This window comes from Rhinichthys klamathensis, unplaced genomic scaffold (genome assembly GCF_029890125.1).
Source record: "Rhinichthys klamathensis goyatoka isolate OS25496 unplaced genomic scaffold, OSU_Roscu_1.1 h1tg000240l_1, whole genome shotgun sequence".
NCBI classification, from domain to species: Eukaryota; Metazoa; Chordata; class Actinopteri; order Cypriniformes; family Leuciscidae; genus Rhinichthys; species Rhinichthys klamathensis.
Genome location: NW_026606762.1, coordinates 2,233,537 through 2,248,181, shown reverse-complemented (window position 1 = coordinate 2,248,181; position 14,645 = coordinate 2,233,537). Strand labels below are relative to the sequence as shown.

Below are 14,645 nucleotides of genomic sequence, written 5' to 3'. Positions count from 1 at the left end.
CTCAATCCTCCGTTACTAACTCTAAAATGACGTTTTGGAATTAGCAACGGAGGCATGGGATTAGATGCGCAAGAAATTAGTCCTACATACAAGAGCGTTTTAATGACAAAAACTTTACAAACGTCTTGAAATACATCATTTGAACAATGTTTTGAGGTGTGGTAACTGTAGTATAAGCGGAATAATTGACTTCAGGCCGTTAAATTATTAGAAAAATAATGCACACCGAGGTGTAACGGCCACTCCGCTTCGCGTCGTGACCGCATTACCACCTCGGGTGTGCATTATTTTTCTAATAATTCAACGGCCTGTCGGCAATTATTCCTTACTTATATCCTCTAATTAATTTGGAGTATTCTAATTAAGCAACCGCGTGCTATAGGTTGGTAATTTGCATAAAACATGCCCAAACCATCTCCATATCAGGACTTTCTGCACAACCTTTCCTTTACAGCCCTTGTAAAGGAAAAGGATGTTTATATCGCTGTAATTTATCAACTTTCAATTTTAAGTTTAGTCAACTTGAAATGTGAAATTCTCTTAGCTGAGAACTTGGATGTTTGAGTTATCTCCAAAGTTTGAGTTCACTCCAATATTGGTCAAACTCTAAGTTGTCTATATTAGTTCAACACTGTGTGAATATGTGTGTGTGTATAAGCTATTGATGAATCATGAATTGTTCATTAAAATGTTACAGTTTGTGAATGAGACCCATGCTCATAGAGTTCTCATCATAACATCTCTTTGTTTTTCACAGAAAGAAAGAAAATAATACAGGGTTGTAAATTGTGTTATTCATATGTGTGTGTTCCAGATCACACAGGATGACATCCGGAAGACATATGGCGGATCCTCAGGGAGCAGGGGCTATTACTCCAGTGCCTTTGCCAGGTGTGTAAAGCCTCCTAGTCCTACATTTGTGATGCCAAAGACCCTCGTAAAACACATTATAAAGTATTTTGACCAAATCTTCTGCTTTTATGCTCCAACAGCTCTACAAATGCATACATGCTCATGTACAGACTGAAAGACCCCTCCAGAAATGCAAGTAAGGGAACCGACATGGATATTTTTTCCACCCTCGATAAAAAAAAAAAAATATTATCAATGATCTTGCTCCCTCTCCGAGATGCTGGAATTTAATGTACTCTCTGTGTGTTTGCAGAATTCCTGGAAGTGGAGGACTTCCCAGAGCACATAAAGAGACTGGTGCAACGAGAGAAAGAGTCCGAGGAGCAGGAGAAGAGGCAAAGAGAGATCGAGCGCAACACATGCAAGGTAAAGTTTCTGCACAGCACAACCAGTGCTCGGTTCTGTAACCACGTGCCATGGAGACTTCATTGGTGCACTCTCTATGCAAAAGCTGTTCCAAGCAGTGCGCAACAAAAATTGGCACAATTATCTAAAGAGTTTATTTAAGGGTGTGTTCACACTTGCAGTTCGGTTCTCTTGGTTTGTTTGGTCCAGAGCAAGAAAGAAAATTATACATTTAGCCCTGGTTTGCTTAGCTTTCATAATGTCATTTTTAACACCGAACCTAAAGATACAAAACAATCAAGACTCTGTAGTTCCATTTAGACACTTTTTAACAACCGCCATTTTTAAGATAAGTAAAAGTACTTAAAGGTGCAAAACGCAAGTCTCTGAGTTTTTGCAGAACTACGCCCCCTCTGGCGACAAGCGAAACTGCAACCAGAGTTGTGCACGCTCATGGACCACACGCATCTTTTATTGGATATGTTTTATGTTTCATGTTGTACTATTCTTCCGAACACAATTCCTAGTTTATGAAACTGTTCACTAACAATGGTAGTAAAACCAATTCTGATTGTACATGTATCTAGCTTACGCTAAAGTATTACACATTTTACGCATCGTCATTTGTTGTCATACATAGATTGGCCGTATCAAACATTAGAGACTGGGCTATATCTTACCGTTTTATCAAGAAAAAAGCCAACTGAGGATCCCGTTTGAGACCAAGAGCAGACCGGAGATCTCTCCATTTGTTGAAAGCCTTCCCGAGGTTGACACTCGTCTTACGCCGACGCCTGTCTGACTCCAATTTGGACCTTTTGGTGGCACTAGACAAAATTTTTCTTTTCTTTACTTTACGTGGAGTTTGCGTTGGGGTTTGGAATGGACTACAAGCCGGTCTCTTTGAATCCATCTTCTACCTTTGACGCACGAGTTGTCTTCGCTGATGCGGAGAATGGCGGCGCCGGCGAATACACAAACTTGCGAGACATAGCCTGGTGAGCGTGAACGCGCATGACGTCACGCCCAGTCTCAAATTTGAGCCCGAATCCCTCTTATATATTTTACTGTACAGTATAGAGGCAATCTCAGTGCGCAGAGAAGGGCTCATTCAGCCCATCAGGCAGTTCTTTAAGCATGTATAGGATAGAAAAACAGGTATTTTTAACATGAAAAGTTGCGCAATGCACCTTTAAGGAAAAATCAGGTAGTACTGATGTATGTATTGTTGTAGAATAAAACGTGATAATATATTGAGCTTGTGTTCACCACATACCTCGTTTTAGGCATTTAACCAAAAGCCCGTTCCAAAAAACCCATTGACTTCAGGACGATAGAACCGGAAGAGCGTTTCTGGGGTTTGGCCTATAAAAATACATCATCCCTGCAGCACTATATATAGACATTTCAAGTCTAATGTTGGACTCGAAACGATATAAAAAGTGTTACACAACTGCAGGTACTACATATACATACTACAAAATGGTGCATAAGATTTCAAAATGGGAAACGCCTAATTAGAATCAACTTTCACATGATTTCTGTTTATGCGATCCACTTTAGTGAGGTTCCTTGATGTTTTCGATGCTGCTTGAGTTGCCAGAGAGTCAGTGTTTAGAACCAAACCTTATTATTATGTCGTCTTCCATTTAGATCAAGCTATTCTGCATGCATCCAGTGAAGTTGATGATGATGGAGAATAAGCTGGAGGTTCACAAGGACAAAACTCTCAGAGAAGCAACTGAAATGGCTTACAAGGCAAGTAGTGTTACATACTGTTGTCTAAATTTCACCTCTGTATCAGATGTTCTAAGGCTAAGTTGGTCTTTAGCCTGATAGATTAACCTTAAAAACAGACCAGCAAGCTTTGTCTCTCTGAATTTATCACTGATTGTCCTGTGGGTGATCAGCTAATGGACCTGGAGGGAGTGGTGCCACTGGACTGCTGTCGATTGGTCAAATACGACGAGTTTCATGAATACCTGGAACGTTCTTATGAAGGTGAGGAAGACATGCCCATGGGTTTGCTGCTCGGCGGGGTCAAATCTTCATACATGTTTGACCTGCTCCTGGAGATCCGCAGACCTGACCAAGCGTTCCAGCCATACAAACCTGGAGGTATTTACTGAGCTGACTTTTTTTTGAACATTTACAATATACTCTTAACTACAAATCCGCAATCAAGGTCTCAATGAAAGAATTACACAAATGCATAATGACTTTGATTCTCATCATGGTTGACCGGAAACCTCCTCACTGTAAACTACTGACAATGTTTGTGTGTTGATTGCAGAGGTGATGGTGAAGGTCCATGTGGTGGATCTAAAGAGTGAGTCTATTGCTGCTCCAGTCAGTGTCAGGGCTTATCTCAACCAGACCATTACTGAGTTTAAGCAACTCATTGCACAGGTACTGAATCTCATTTCTGAACACGTATAAAGGGCACTTTCCGTGAATAGGGTACACATTTGTGGCCCATTACTGTCTTTTAAGCAATGAAGTCCCAAGTCCAGTGTTCTTGAGAAAAAGAACGATTAGAAATGCTAGATAAACTGTTATCCAACACTAAATAATACTAATGTTAAAGTACCCCCCCCCCCCCCCCCCCCCCCCCCCCCCTTAAAATAACCATACAACAATATGATAATTCTGACACATTGATATTACAAGTCATTGTAGAATTTATTTTAATTTTGTTTTGAATTACCGAAGCCAAAGCAACTAATTTAGGCAAAATCTGCAGTCCTTTTACCTTTTTCTTTAAATAATATTTTATTTTGAATTTTCATATTTATTTATCTTAATTTTATTGTTTTATTTGCTTAAACATAATCACACAAAGGAAGACTTTTAAACTGTATTTTTTAGACCAATATTAGATTTGCAAAAATGCCATATTTGTCTAATATCTGAATTCTTCACACCAATATCTGAATATTCTTTGAATTCTTCTGCTTTCACTGATACTTTGTAGAAAAAGAAAATATATGCCAGATATAATTGAGTTTCAAGCACTGTTTTGTTCTCTATTTGTGGAAAGTGCCAAAGACCGTTGAAACGGACTTCTGCTTCCATCTAACCTGTTGTCTCCTCGTTGTGTTCTCAGGCCACGGGTCTTTGTGCGGAGACGATGCGTGTCGTCTTAGAGCGCTGCTATAATGACCTCCGGCTCCTTTACGTGCCCAACAAGACTCTGAAAGCAGAGGGTTTCTTCAGGAGTAACAAGGTTAACTAGCATTACACTCACTTTTTATTGGCTCTGTTCCACGCACTCAGTGCTGTCATATATCACAACTATTGAGTATTTTAAACCACATAATGTTTATTTTATGTTTCAGACATTTAAATACACATAAGTACTAGCAAAACAATGATTTTGAGTTTGTAAAATACACACTGATGTCTATGGAAGCGGCAATAATAATCCTTTCCACTATAATGAGACGAAACGTTTTATTCATATCAGATACACATTGTGAAAGTAGCTTTACATTTTACCCTATTCTTCTCCCAGTTCACTGACCACTTACTTTCATGTATTTCGTGAGAAACAACAGATCGATTCTCTGAACTGTGAAACAAACTAACATGGCGCCGCCCATCGCGCATACAGCTCAACTAACGCGATCGTTATAAAGGTGTTTAAACAACAAAACACATCCACTTGCACATATTTGACAATCGGAATATCAGTGTTTTAATGCTATAGCTAATACATTTGTGAATATTTAGAATAGAAAAGGAAAAAAGACATAAAAGCAGATCATCATTCATTCAGCGCTGTGTTGTGATTGCGACGCGTCACCATGGAAACATTAAAGTGACAGGTTCTAAATATGGGGGGTCAGTTCGAATATTTTAAACTTGCGTGTGAGAGGGTTAAGGTGTATGAGAAATTTCACTATCTCTCTCTGTTAATTCCAATAGAATTTGGTGTTAGAATGTTGCTAGACTGACTACATGATACTCTAAGCATTTAGCATTTCTCTATAAAATGCTCTCGTTTATTCTCAGGTTTTCGTGGAGAGCTCAGACTCAACAGATCATCAGGTGGCTTTCACTGACTCTGTTTTGTGGAAGCTCCTGGATCGCCACGGCAACACGATCAGACTGTTTGTCTCCCTGCCCGAGCAATCGCCAGGCTCTTTAGCCAACAGAACTGGTTGCCCCAAAGCTAGCGCTGACTCTGAGGACGCTTTTGATGGGGCGAAGGGCAGCAGAAAGTCAGTGGAGGCCATTCTTGAAGAGAGCACTGAGAAACTGAAGAACCTTTCTTTACAACAGCAACAGCAACAACAGCAGCAGCAAACCTCCAGCACCAGTGACAGTCAGAAGAGCTCCGAACACAGCGACTTCGAGCACATCGAGTCTCCTGCACAGGAACTGGACGCTGTCTCACAGCCCTCCCAGACGGAGAACTCCACACGGGTCGCCTCGGACACGGACAACCAGTTCCCCTCCGAGGAGCGCTCGGACTCGGACGTCAACAACGACCGCAGCACCAGCTCTGTGGACAGTGACATCCTGAGCTCCAGCCACAGCAGCGACACGCTGTGTAACGCAGACAGCGGCCCGCTTCCGCTAGCTAACGGCCTCGACTCGCACAGCATCACCAGCAGCCGCCGCTCCAAAGCACACGAGGGGAAGAAGGAGACGTGGGACACGGCGGAAGAAGACTCGGGCACAGACAGCGAGTACGACGAGAACGGCAAGAGCAAAGCTGACGCCCAGTACCTGTACTTCAAAACTGAGCCATACTCTCAGGAGGATGGATCTGGAGAAGGACAGAAAAGTAAAGTTTCTCCGGTTGTTTTTTTTTTCTCTGTTAAGCTCATGATATGGTGCTTTTCAGAGCGGATTGGGTCATTTACTGTGAATCAAACCACTCTGAGACACTAAAAAACAATCATGAGCTGCGGCTTGTAAGTGAACACAGTGCCGCGCTTCACTCTTAAACCGCAGGGACCACTTTTTGTTTGTTTTTTTAAATACCATGAAAATAGCCATAGGTGCTTGTATGGCAATGAAAACAAACTTAAGTGGCAGGCCGTATATTTATTTAATTTATTGAAGAGTTCTCAATATGTCTATAACAATGTACATATCATGCCTTTAGTGCAGTGCAAACTGCCAAATAAAATAAAAAACGTATGGTTTAACATTAAAAAAATTAAGATATTAGTATTGTAATCTTATAGTGTACTAAAAGAAATAACATTTTTATGTTTAATTAAATTCCTTGTTTTTGTTTTATAGTATTAATCAGATAACTTTTTCCAAAGTTTTCATACTATAAATTTACAGTACTACACCCAAAAAAAAAAAAACTTCATCCCTAAGAGGAAAAAAACTTTTTTAAAATATTTTTATTTCCTATGCAGATGCACTGCCCAACAGAATCACCCTGATCCTTCTAGATTGATTAATACTTTTCAAATATAGCCATTCAGGTCATCTGGTGAAAATTGCGGTATCGTTTCATATCGCAATATAGATTGCAGGAAAAATCTAATATCTCAATGTCATTTTTTTTCTCCAATATCATGCAGTAGTAGACTGGTAACCTTTTTAAAAACTACAACTTTATGGTTTGTATTGAAATGTACAAGTTTTTCTTGAAATGTTTTTCTCCAGATGTTAGCAAAACCAAAGAGAGGTCAAACAAAAGAAAAAATAAGATTAAACCAGCCTGTTCAGTTGGTCAGGTCGGAAGACCAGCTAAACAAGTAAACCATCTTAGGCTGGTTTAAGCAAATTTGGAATATTTCAATAATTTTATTACAATTTCTATTTTAAAATGTAATTTATCCCTGTGATCAAAGCTGAATTTTCAGCATCATTACTCCAGTCTTCAGTGTCACATGATCCATCAGAAATCATTCTAATATGCTAATATTCTAATATACAGTTGTGCTGCTTGATATTTTTGTGGAAACCATGATACATTTTTTCAGGATTCTTTAATAAATTGAAAGTAGTTGAAAGCTAACGTTGGTAATATGGTGTGTTTCAGGTTTACTTGTCCATGTTGACAAGCGGATCACGCTGGCTGCATTCAAACAGAATCTCGAGCCGTTCGTTGGCGTTCCCTCCACTCAGTTTAAGGTCTTCCGGGTTTATGCCAACAACCAGGAGTTTGAGAGCGTGCGGCTCAATGAGACGCTCTCCTCTTTTTCTGATGACAACAAGGTGAGTTTGTAACTGCACTTTCTCCAATCCCAGTTTAACATGCAAAGACAACCATACTGGGTTGTTCTTGCAATTCCGTTTGCCACCACTAGATTTAATACATAAATTACAGCGTACATATTTATATGCACGGCTCCTCTGCTGTTGAACAGATCACGATTCGATTGGGACGTGCACTGAAGAAAGGAGAGTACAGGGTGAAGGTGTACCAGCTGCTAGTTAATGACCCAGAGGTGAGACACAAAGGTTTTTGTGCAATTGGAAATGGATGTACTTTTCGTATTCTACAGTGGAACGATTATTCTGAACTCACATGTTACATGTATTGTTTTGTTTCGACAGCCCTGTAAGTTCCTTTTGGATACTGTGTTCGCTAAGGGAATGACTGTTCGGCAGTCTAAGGAGGAGTTGCTGCCTCAACTCAAAGACCAGTGCAAACTGGACCTCAGTATAGACAGGTGAGCTCATGTCAAACACTTTGGACAGGTCAAGATGTTTTACGCCAGAATCATTCATGATTTATTCTACTGTACCTTTAAGACTTAAACATCCTTTATGATTGGCTAATCCAGTGGTTCACAAACCTTTTCTGCTGGCCCCCATTTTGTAGATAAAGAAAATTTTCAAGCCTACATGCACCCACATAAAGACATCTCAGACTAGTGTTGTCAAAAGTACCGAAACACCTCTGATTGGCCATTGTGTTCATGCGCACAACATATATGTCTGTGATTGGCTACAATGATCAACGCTTCAAAAACATGTTGGGCTATTGGTCGCCCTTACTCCAGTAAACACGTCATCAGAGAAGAGAAGAGATGTCGTTCCAAGACGTTAGGGAAGTTATTTTGATTAAAGATTACGAAGGCACTTGAATTTATATGCGCAGATAAATCATTTGTAATAAATACTGCAATTTTTCCATGGTGAATCATCTGAAATCCCAGTTTTCTTGAGCTTGAGATGACTGTTGTCGTCTCAGGCTTGACTCATCCTGCAACAGTTTTGGACGCACATCCACCTTCTGCGCACTACAGTGTCACATCTCAATGCTTCACTGCAGCAACTGACCTTTAAACACACTGACTCACAGCAGAGGATGATTAACGCCTCTGAATACAAACAAGATGTGTGTGCCTCTCACAGGTTTAGACTAAGGAAGAAGACCTGGAAGAACCCAGGCACAGTGTTTCTGGATTATCACGTCTATGAGGAGGACATCAACATCTCCAGTAACTGGGAGGTGTTCCTGGAAGTCCTTGAAGGTGAAAACATGTTTGTTATACATTTTCTAAGCCTAATCCAGCATGGCGTATACACTAGTCAACATTTGAAGTGGATCAAAACCTTTCATCAGAGTTATACATGAATTTTGAACAATACCCGTTCTCGTTTTAGGAGAACTTTGATTCACTTTTTTGACCCACTTCAAATGTTGACTACTGTATTTTGTCCATCATCGATTTCCTTGCTTGCAGAGCCGGAGCGGATGAAGTCCATGTCTCAGCTAGCGGTTCTGACCCGTCGCTGGTGTCCTGCCCAGATGAAGCTTGAGGCCTTTCGGGAGGTGGTGCTGGAGAGCAGCAGCGTAGAGGAGCTCAAGGAGAAGGTGTGTGGAATATGGAAATGTTGCTGATGAATGCTTAGAATTCCCAAATGTCATTTGAGTGCTAATCTCATTTTTTTGTTTGTTTCCTCAGCTCAGTGAAATGAGTGGAATTCCTTTAGAAAACTTGGAGTTTGCCAAGGTACGGCAGTCTTTTGGGATCAGATTTAGTTGAGTTTCAGATGCGAGTGTCTCAGATATGAGTGTCTTGTTTCTCCTACAGGGACGAGGAACTTTTCCTTGTGACATTTCAGTGCTGGAGATCCATCAGGATTTAGATTGGAATCCTAAAGTCTCCACGCTCAATGTCTGGCCACTCTACATCTGCGATGATGGTGCTGTGATCTTCTACAGGTAAAGCCTTTCCCTTTCATAAATGGAATTAGTCTCTTTATGTTTTGAAAGGAAATTCTATTTTAAACTGGCTTTATTATGCTTTACCGTTCATGCAGTGTGTAATTTAGCTGATTGTGAATGTAAAAGGTCTGCAAAGTTTCAAAGATCAAAGTGCAATGGATAAATGGAGTTAGTGTCTCCCAAAAAATAAAATAAATTAAATTCTGAACTGCCTGAAACGAGTCGTCAGTAATTCCAGTCTCACCTCCGGCACAAACCTACGTAGGTTTGTAATAGATTTGCTTAATGCCAACCTATGGTCTTCGTTGGCTGTCTGCGAACAACTTCTACTTTGACCCTCAAACACTGTAATTGTATCTGAGACTGGAAGAGTGTGGTTCATGTTGTCGACATGTTGAGAAGACGCTGTTTTCTGCGCTGCAAAAGCAAATCCACTTTGATGCACTTCCAAAATATGAAATTGATACGGTAAAATCGGCGCCATCATAACTGTTCGTATCACTGTTTACTAGTGCTGAGGAAGAACTACAAAATTCAATACGTGCTGTAATCAGTCGACCAATCACAACACTTGGTCCTTCTGACCAATCAGAGCAGAGGAAGCTCTCGGAAAGGGGGTTTAGAGAAACTGAATCATTTATCGAACTGTTTCAGACACTGTGAGAAAAGAGGTGATGCTGCAATGGATATTGTGAGAAAATTAAAGTGTTTTTTTTTACCTCGGATGCCTGTGTTGTAGGAGACCATAACCAGGAACCTTTAAAATGGCAGAATAGGGGCAATTTAAGACATTATGTGCATCTTTTTTAAACAGTTTGAAGTTTAAAAATGCACATTTTCAGAATAGACTGGTTAGTGAGTTGTCAGACTAGTTTAATTGGTCTTCTTAAAGGCTAGTTAATGTTAGGCTGGTATATTATATTATGTTTGTTATGTTATAGTTTGGATTGAATTATTAGGGCCCGAGCACCGATGGTGAGAGGACCCTATTGTTTTTGCTCTGTTTATTATTATTCTTCTTCTTCTCTTAAAAGAATCGCTTTTTAGAGGGCCTAAACATGCTCAAAAACTCATGAAACTTTGCACACGCTTCAGAAGTGGTGAAAATTTACGTGTGATATGGTTTTCAAAATTGGGTGGGGCAAATTCGGTAAATTATTGCTCCCAGATTTTGCCCCGGCTCTACGTTTCACGTACAGGTATGAAATTTGGTACATACATGTAATGACCCAATACCTACAAAAAAGTCTCTTGGAGCATAGCCCTAAACACAACAGGAAGTGAGCTATTTTGAACTTCCTCCTAGATTTTGTGCATTTTTCGTAATTTCCTGATGTTGTACTTTAACGAACTCCTCCTAGAGATTAAATCAGATCCACATAATATTTTGTCAGTCTAATCTTAAGGCCTTTGCGACGTTAAATTGCGAAGATCTAGAGTTTTCGTCGAAGGATGTGACCTCGGCGGCCTGACAAAAATGTAGATGTGCAAATCCAATTTCAGCCTCTGGGTGAAATATGCATCATCAGATAACTTCTGTGTAAATGATGCAGTTCCGATGTTGCTAGGCAACCACAGACAGCCTGCAGTAACTCAGGCATACAATGTCCGATCTGCCCCAAACTTCACATGTGTGATAAGAGTCCTGTCCTGAACACATGACCATCCTCATATTAGATTATTGTAATAGCGCCACCTGCTGGTAGCAGGAAGTGTGATAAAAATAAATGACTTTGACATAGTCCTCCGGCTTAAACATGCTCGAAAACTAATGAAACTTTGCACACACTTCAGAAGTGGTGAAAATGTACATGTGATGTGGGTTTCAGAATTGGGTGGGGCAAATTACTTTAACATATTCCCCCTATATTTACATACTGCCCACCGTGCTCTGTCTTCCTAAAGCCACCGGGTGGCGGTGGCACGGGTGCGAGGGCCCTTTCATCGCTGCTTGCAGCTTTAATTTATATTTACTATTTAATTATTGTTTTAATGTGGATTTAATTGTTAAAAGGCTAGATTGTTAGGCAGGGTATATTATATTATTGTTCATCGGTTTGATTTAATTATTTATATTTATTGTTTTAATAATGTGGATTTGATTGTTAAAGGCTTGTTATGCTATGTTATTAAAATTGCTAAACTACCTTTACTTTAACATTAACACGTCGTTATTAAAGCTAAAATGAAGTAAATGAATGACTTTAATCAGTGATTGACCAGTTGCTTGCTGGTCACCTTGTCACTCATGCGTTTCCCTGTCCCGCTCCTTCCTCCACAGGGACAGCACTGAGGATCTCATGGATCTGTCTGAAGAGGAGCGCAACGAACTGATGAAGAAGGAGAGCAGTCGCCTGCTGAAGACGGGCCACCGGGTCAGCTACTCCCCCCGTAAAGAGAAGGCCCTCAAAATATACCTGGACGGAGGGCCCACCAAAGACCCAGGACAGGACTGAGAGGGGGGGGGGGACGACTATCCTTCCCTATTCTCTATCTGACCTGCCCGCTGCAGTGTAGCGCTGCCTCGCCAGCCACCCTGGCATTTGGGCCACACGTTGAATCAACGTCACCAGTGCTGTCCGGCTGACGCTCTCTTCTTTGAGCTCCAGAACGCATAGCGCGTCTCAGAGTACTATTGTGCACCATAGTTTATTGTACTGTAAAGTTTAAAGGGAAGTGCAAAAGCTATTTCAAGTTCAATATCATTCAGATAAATCGATTTAATAATACAGTCAGAGATGGGTGCGTTTGTTAGAAGAAAGGGGGCAGTTTGGGAGAGATTTTATCGCCCTCTTGATTTTGCACTCTCGGTGCGCCACGTCCATTGATTTTTTTCGTCCCGTCGTTCTGCATTTGCTGTTTGTCCATCACTCACTCTATAATTTTGAGATGCGATCCAGCGTGTCAAATTCTCATCGTCCCGGGTCACTCGAGCACAGTGCGTAATGTATCCAGTCACCTCCAAACGCCCGCACTGCTCATCTTCCACTTCGAAGAGCTCTTCGATCGACTCCAGTCGTTGTATGACACTTTCACTTGAAATTTTGGGTATGATGCTCTCACTTGAATATTGGGATATCTCTCCTTTTGTTTATTTAACACATAGTTGTGAAATTAAATGCTTCTTTTCTGGCTGAACAGGTTCTATTCTTGCAGTTTATGCTTCCTTTTGTGTGGGTGTGGTTAGCGGTTTACCCGCCCACTGACTGCTCTCTCTACTTCCTACTGGGGCTCATGACACTGGTACATATGAATTGCAAGCCTTTAAGAGTATGGCGACATGAATCAAGTAGTGCGCTTTGTTCACCCGATTCATTCTTTTTTTCATGTAAATTATTTCACTTCAGACTGATAAAGATGATGTTAGGTCTTGTGAGTGACTTTTAATGGCACGTGTTTTAATTTTGTTGATCTGTACTCGGCTTTTCTTTTTCCATTTAGACATGTCCTGTGTTTTTTTTCATTTGTTTGTTTTTATTTCTGCACAATGTGAACAGAGCCTGTGGGTTCAGGTGTGTGTGTGTGTGTGTGCATGTGTGGAAAAGCTTCTCGCTGCTGTTTTTGCGTAGCTGGAAATCGAGGGTTCGGACGCCGGTGTTTGAGCTCGACTGATCCGCCACAGGTTTCTGGGCTCCTAATGCTGCCACAAGCTGTTCACAGTAGACATGCCAATACTGAAATAAAAAGCAACAATCAATCTCTGTTTGCCTGCTTCCAGGTTGACGTATATGAAGATCTCATATTTTAGGCCCTGTTTACACCTGATATTAAGATGCGTTTTGGTCGATCGGATCACAAGTGGACGACGCCAAAGTCCTTTTAGGCAAGTCATGCCACTCGGCCGCCATCTTGGCAACGCCTCCGGGCAGCTATTTCGGACTTACAAGACCAGGCTCCTATCTAAATGAATGGGCAGAGAGTCAGAACTGCACTTTCACTGGTCACCGGGACATAAAAACTGCTTGTATAGAAACAGCAGTAAAATATGATAAAAATCGCTGAAAAAGTTTGATGACATTGCCCCAAAATAAGGTTTAAAAGGTATTTTTCCCCACAGGTTATACGTTTACTACGCATCTCGTCTCCGCTGTCGCAAACCTCAACTGTGCGCATGCGTCAGTGGAATCAGATGATAGGCTTACATGTTTCCCGGCTTGACTGTTAAAAGCAGACGATTGGCTTTCCAGCGGGAGGGGCGGGGCATGTGCATACAACCGCCATCTTTGGCGTTACGGGTTTTCCCTATATAGTTGTATTGAGGATTGAGGAAGTGGCATGTCTCTATATAAATTGTCTCTGACGACGCTAAAAACAGGTGTAAACGGGGTCTAAAGTATTTTGACCTCTTCCAGAGGTAGTGGAAAACACATTAGACCGAATCGCTTTCGTAGTGTAAACGCTCATGTGATCGAATGTGTTCAAACAGCCACAAAAGACCGTCTTCTCTCCGTCTACTGATCTAACGCGTGAACATTATGGAAAGCGGTCTAGCCAGACGGGATTTAAAGGGGTGGTGTAATGCCCTTTTCACAAGGTGTTAAATAAATCTTCTGTCCCCAGAGTGTGTATGTGAAGTTTTAGCTAAAAATACCCCGCATATATTTTTATATAGCATGTTAAAGTTGTCACTTTTTGAGAGGGAGCAAAAACGCACCGTTTTTGTGTCTGTCCCTTTAAATGCAAATGAGCTGCTGCTCCCGGCACAGAGGGCGGAGTTTCAAGAGCTTGTGTGATTCCTGTGTACTTATAAAGTGTTAGCAATTATACTAGTAGTAATTATATAAAATACAGTTTACACACCGTCATGACTTTCAAAACTTAAAAAGATTGTCTATTATTTAAATTAAACTGCAGAAATGGCTCACCTCAACGGACTCAACAGAAGAAATTAACCGGAGAACTTTTCCATGTCAGAGGGCGGAGCCTCAGAGCCCACCTATTACATCATCGCCATGAGCCAATGCTACTTCGAAGGTTTTTACCAATGGGGTAATCCATCCGCCGGAAACTGAAGCTTCGCTTGGGAGCCGCCATTATAGCAGACCTTCACCTGCTGTTAGCATTCCATTGACTCTCATTCATTTTGGCGTCACTTTGACAGCGAATAACTTTACATCTGAGGCGTCCAAAGACTCCATTTGCCCATTATTTATTTCTAAAGAAACACGACAATGTATAAAAGCCTCCATTACTTTGTATCTTATACGTTATGGCCCCCTAGAAGCAGTTTGTGTAA

General features: G+C 41.0%; 1 protein-coding gene across 1 annotated transcript in view; it reads left to right on the top strand.

The window, feature by feature from the left end:
• usp47 (ubiquitin specific peptidase 47) overlaps positions 1 to 12,547 on the top strand; it is a 35,902-nt gene extending 23,355 nt beyond the window's left edge. Inside the window, exons 14-29 of the mRNA XM_056265722.1 lie at positions 815 to 891; positions 993 to 1,048; positions 1,166 to 1,278; positions 2,911 to 3,015; positions 3,168 to 3,375; positions 3,551 to 3,666; positions 4,364 to 4,483; positions 5,272 to 6,049; positions 7,271 to 7,446; positions 7,599 to 7,679; positions 7,789 to 7,904; positions 8,593 to 8,711; positions 8,925 to 9,055; positions 9,147 to 9,194; positions 9,276 to 9,406; positions 11,691 to 12,547. Of these exons, the coding sequence (XP_056121697.1) occupies positions 815 to 891; positions 993 to 1,048; positions 1,166 to 1,278; positions 2,911 to 3,015; positions 3,168 to 3,375; positions 3,551 to 3,666; positions 4,364 to 4,483; positions 5,272 to 6,049; positions 7,271 to 7,446; positions 7,599 to 7,679; positions 7,789 to 7,904; positions 8,593 to 8,711; positions 8,925 to 9,055; positions 9,147 to 9,194; positions 9,276 to 9,406; positions 11,691 to 11,865 (2,550 nt within the window). The 3' untranslated portion in view covers positions 11,866 to 12,547. The remainder of the gene's footprint in view (positions 1 to 814; positions 892 to 992; positions 1,049 to 1,165; positions 1,279 to 2,910; positions 3,016 to 3,167; positions 3,376 to 3,550; positions 3,667 to 4,363; positions 4,484 to 5,271; positions 6,050 to 7,270; positions 7,447 to 7,598; positions 7,680 to 7,788; positions 7,905 to 8,592; positions 8,712 to 8,924; positions 9,056 to 9,146; positions 9,195 to 9,275; positions 9,407 to 11,690) is intronic.
• Positions 12,548 to 14,645: the final 2,098 nt, after the last annotated feature.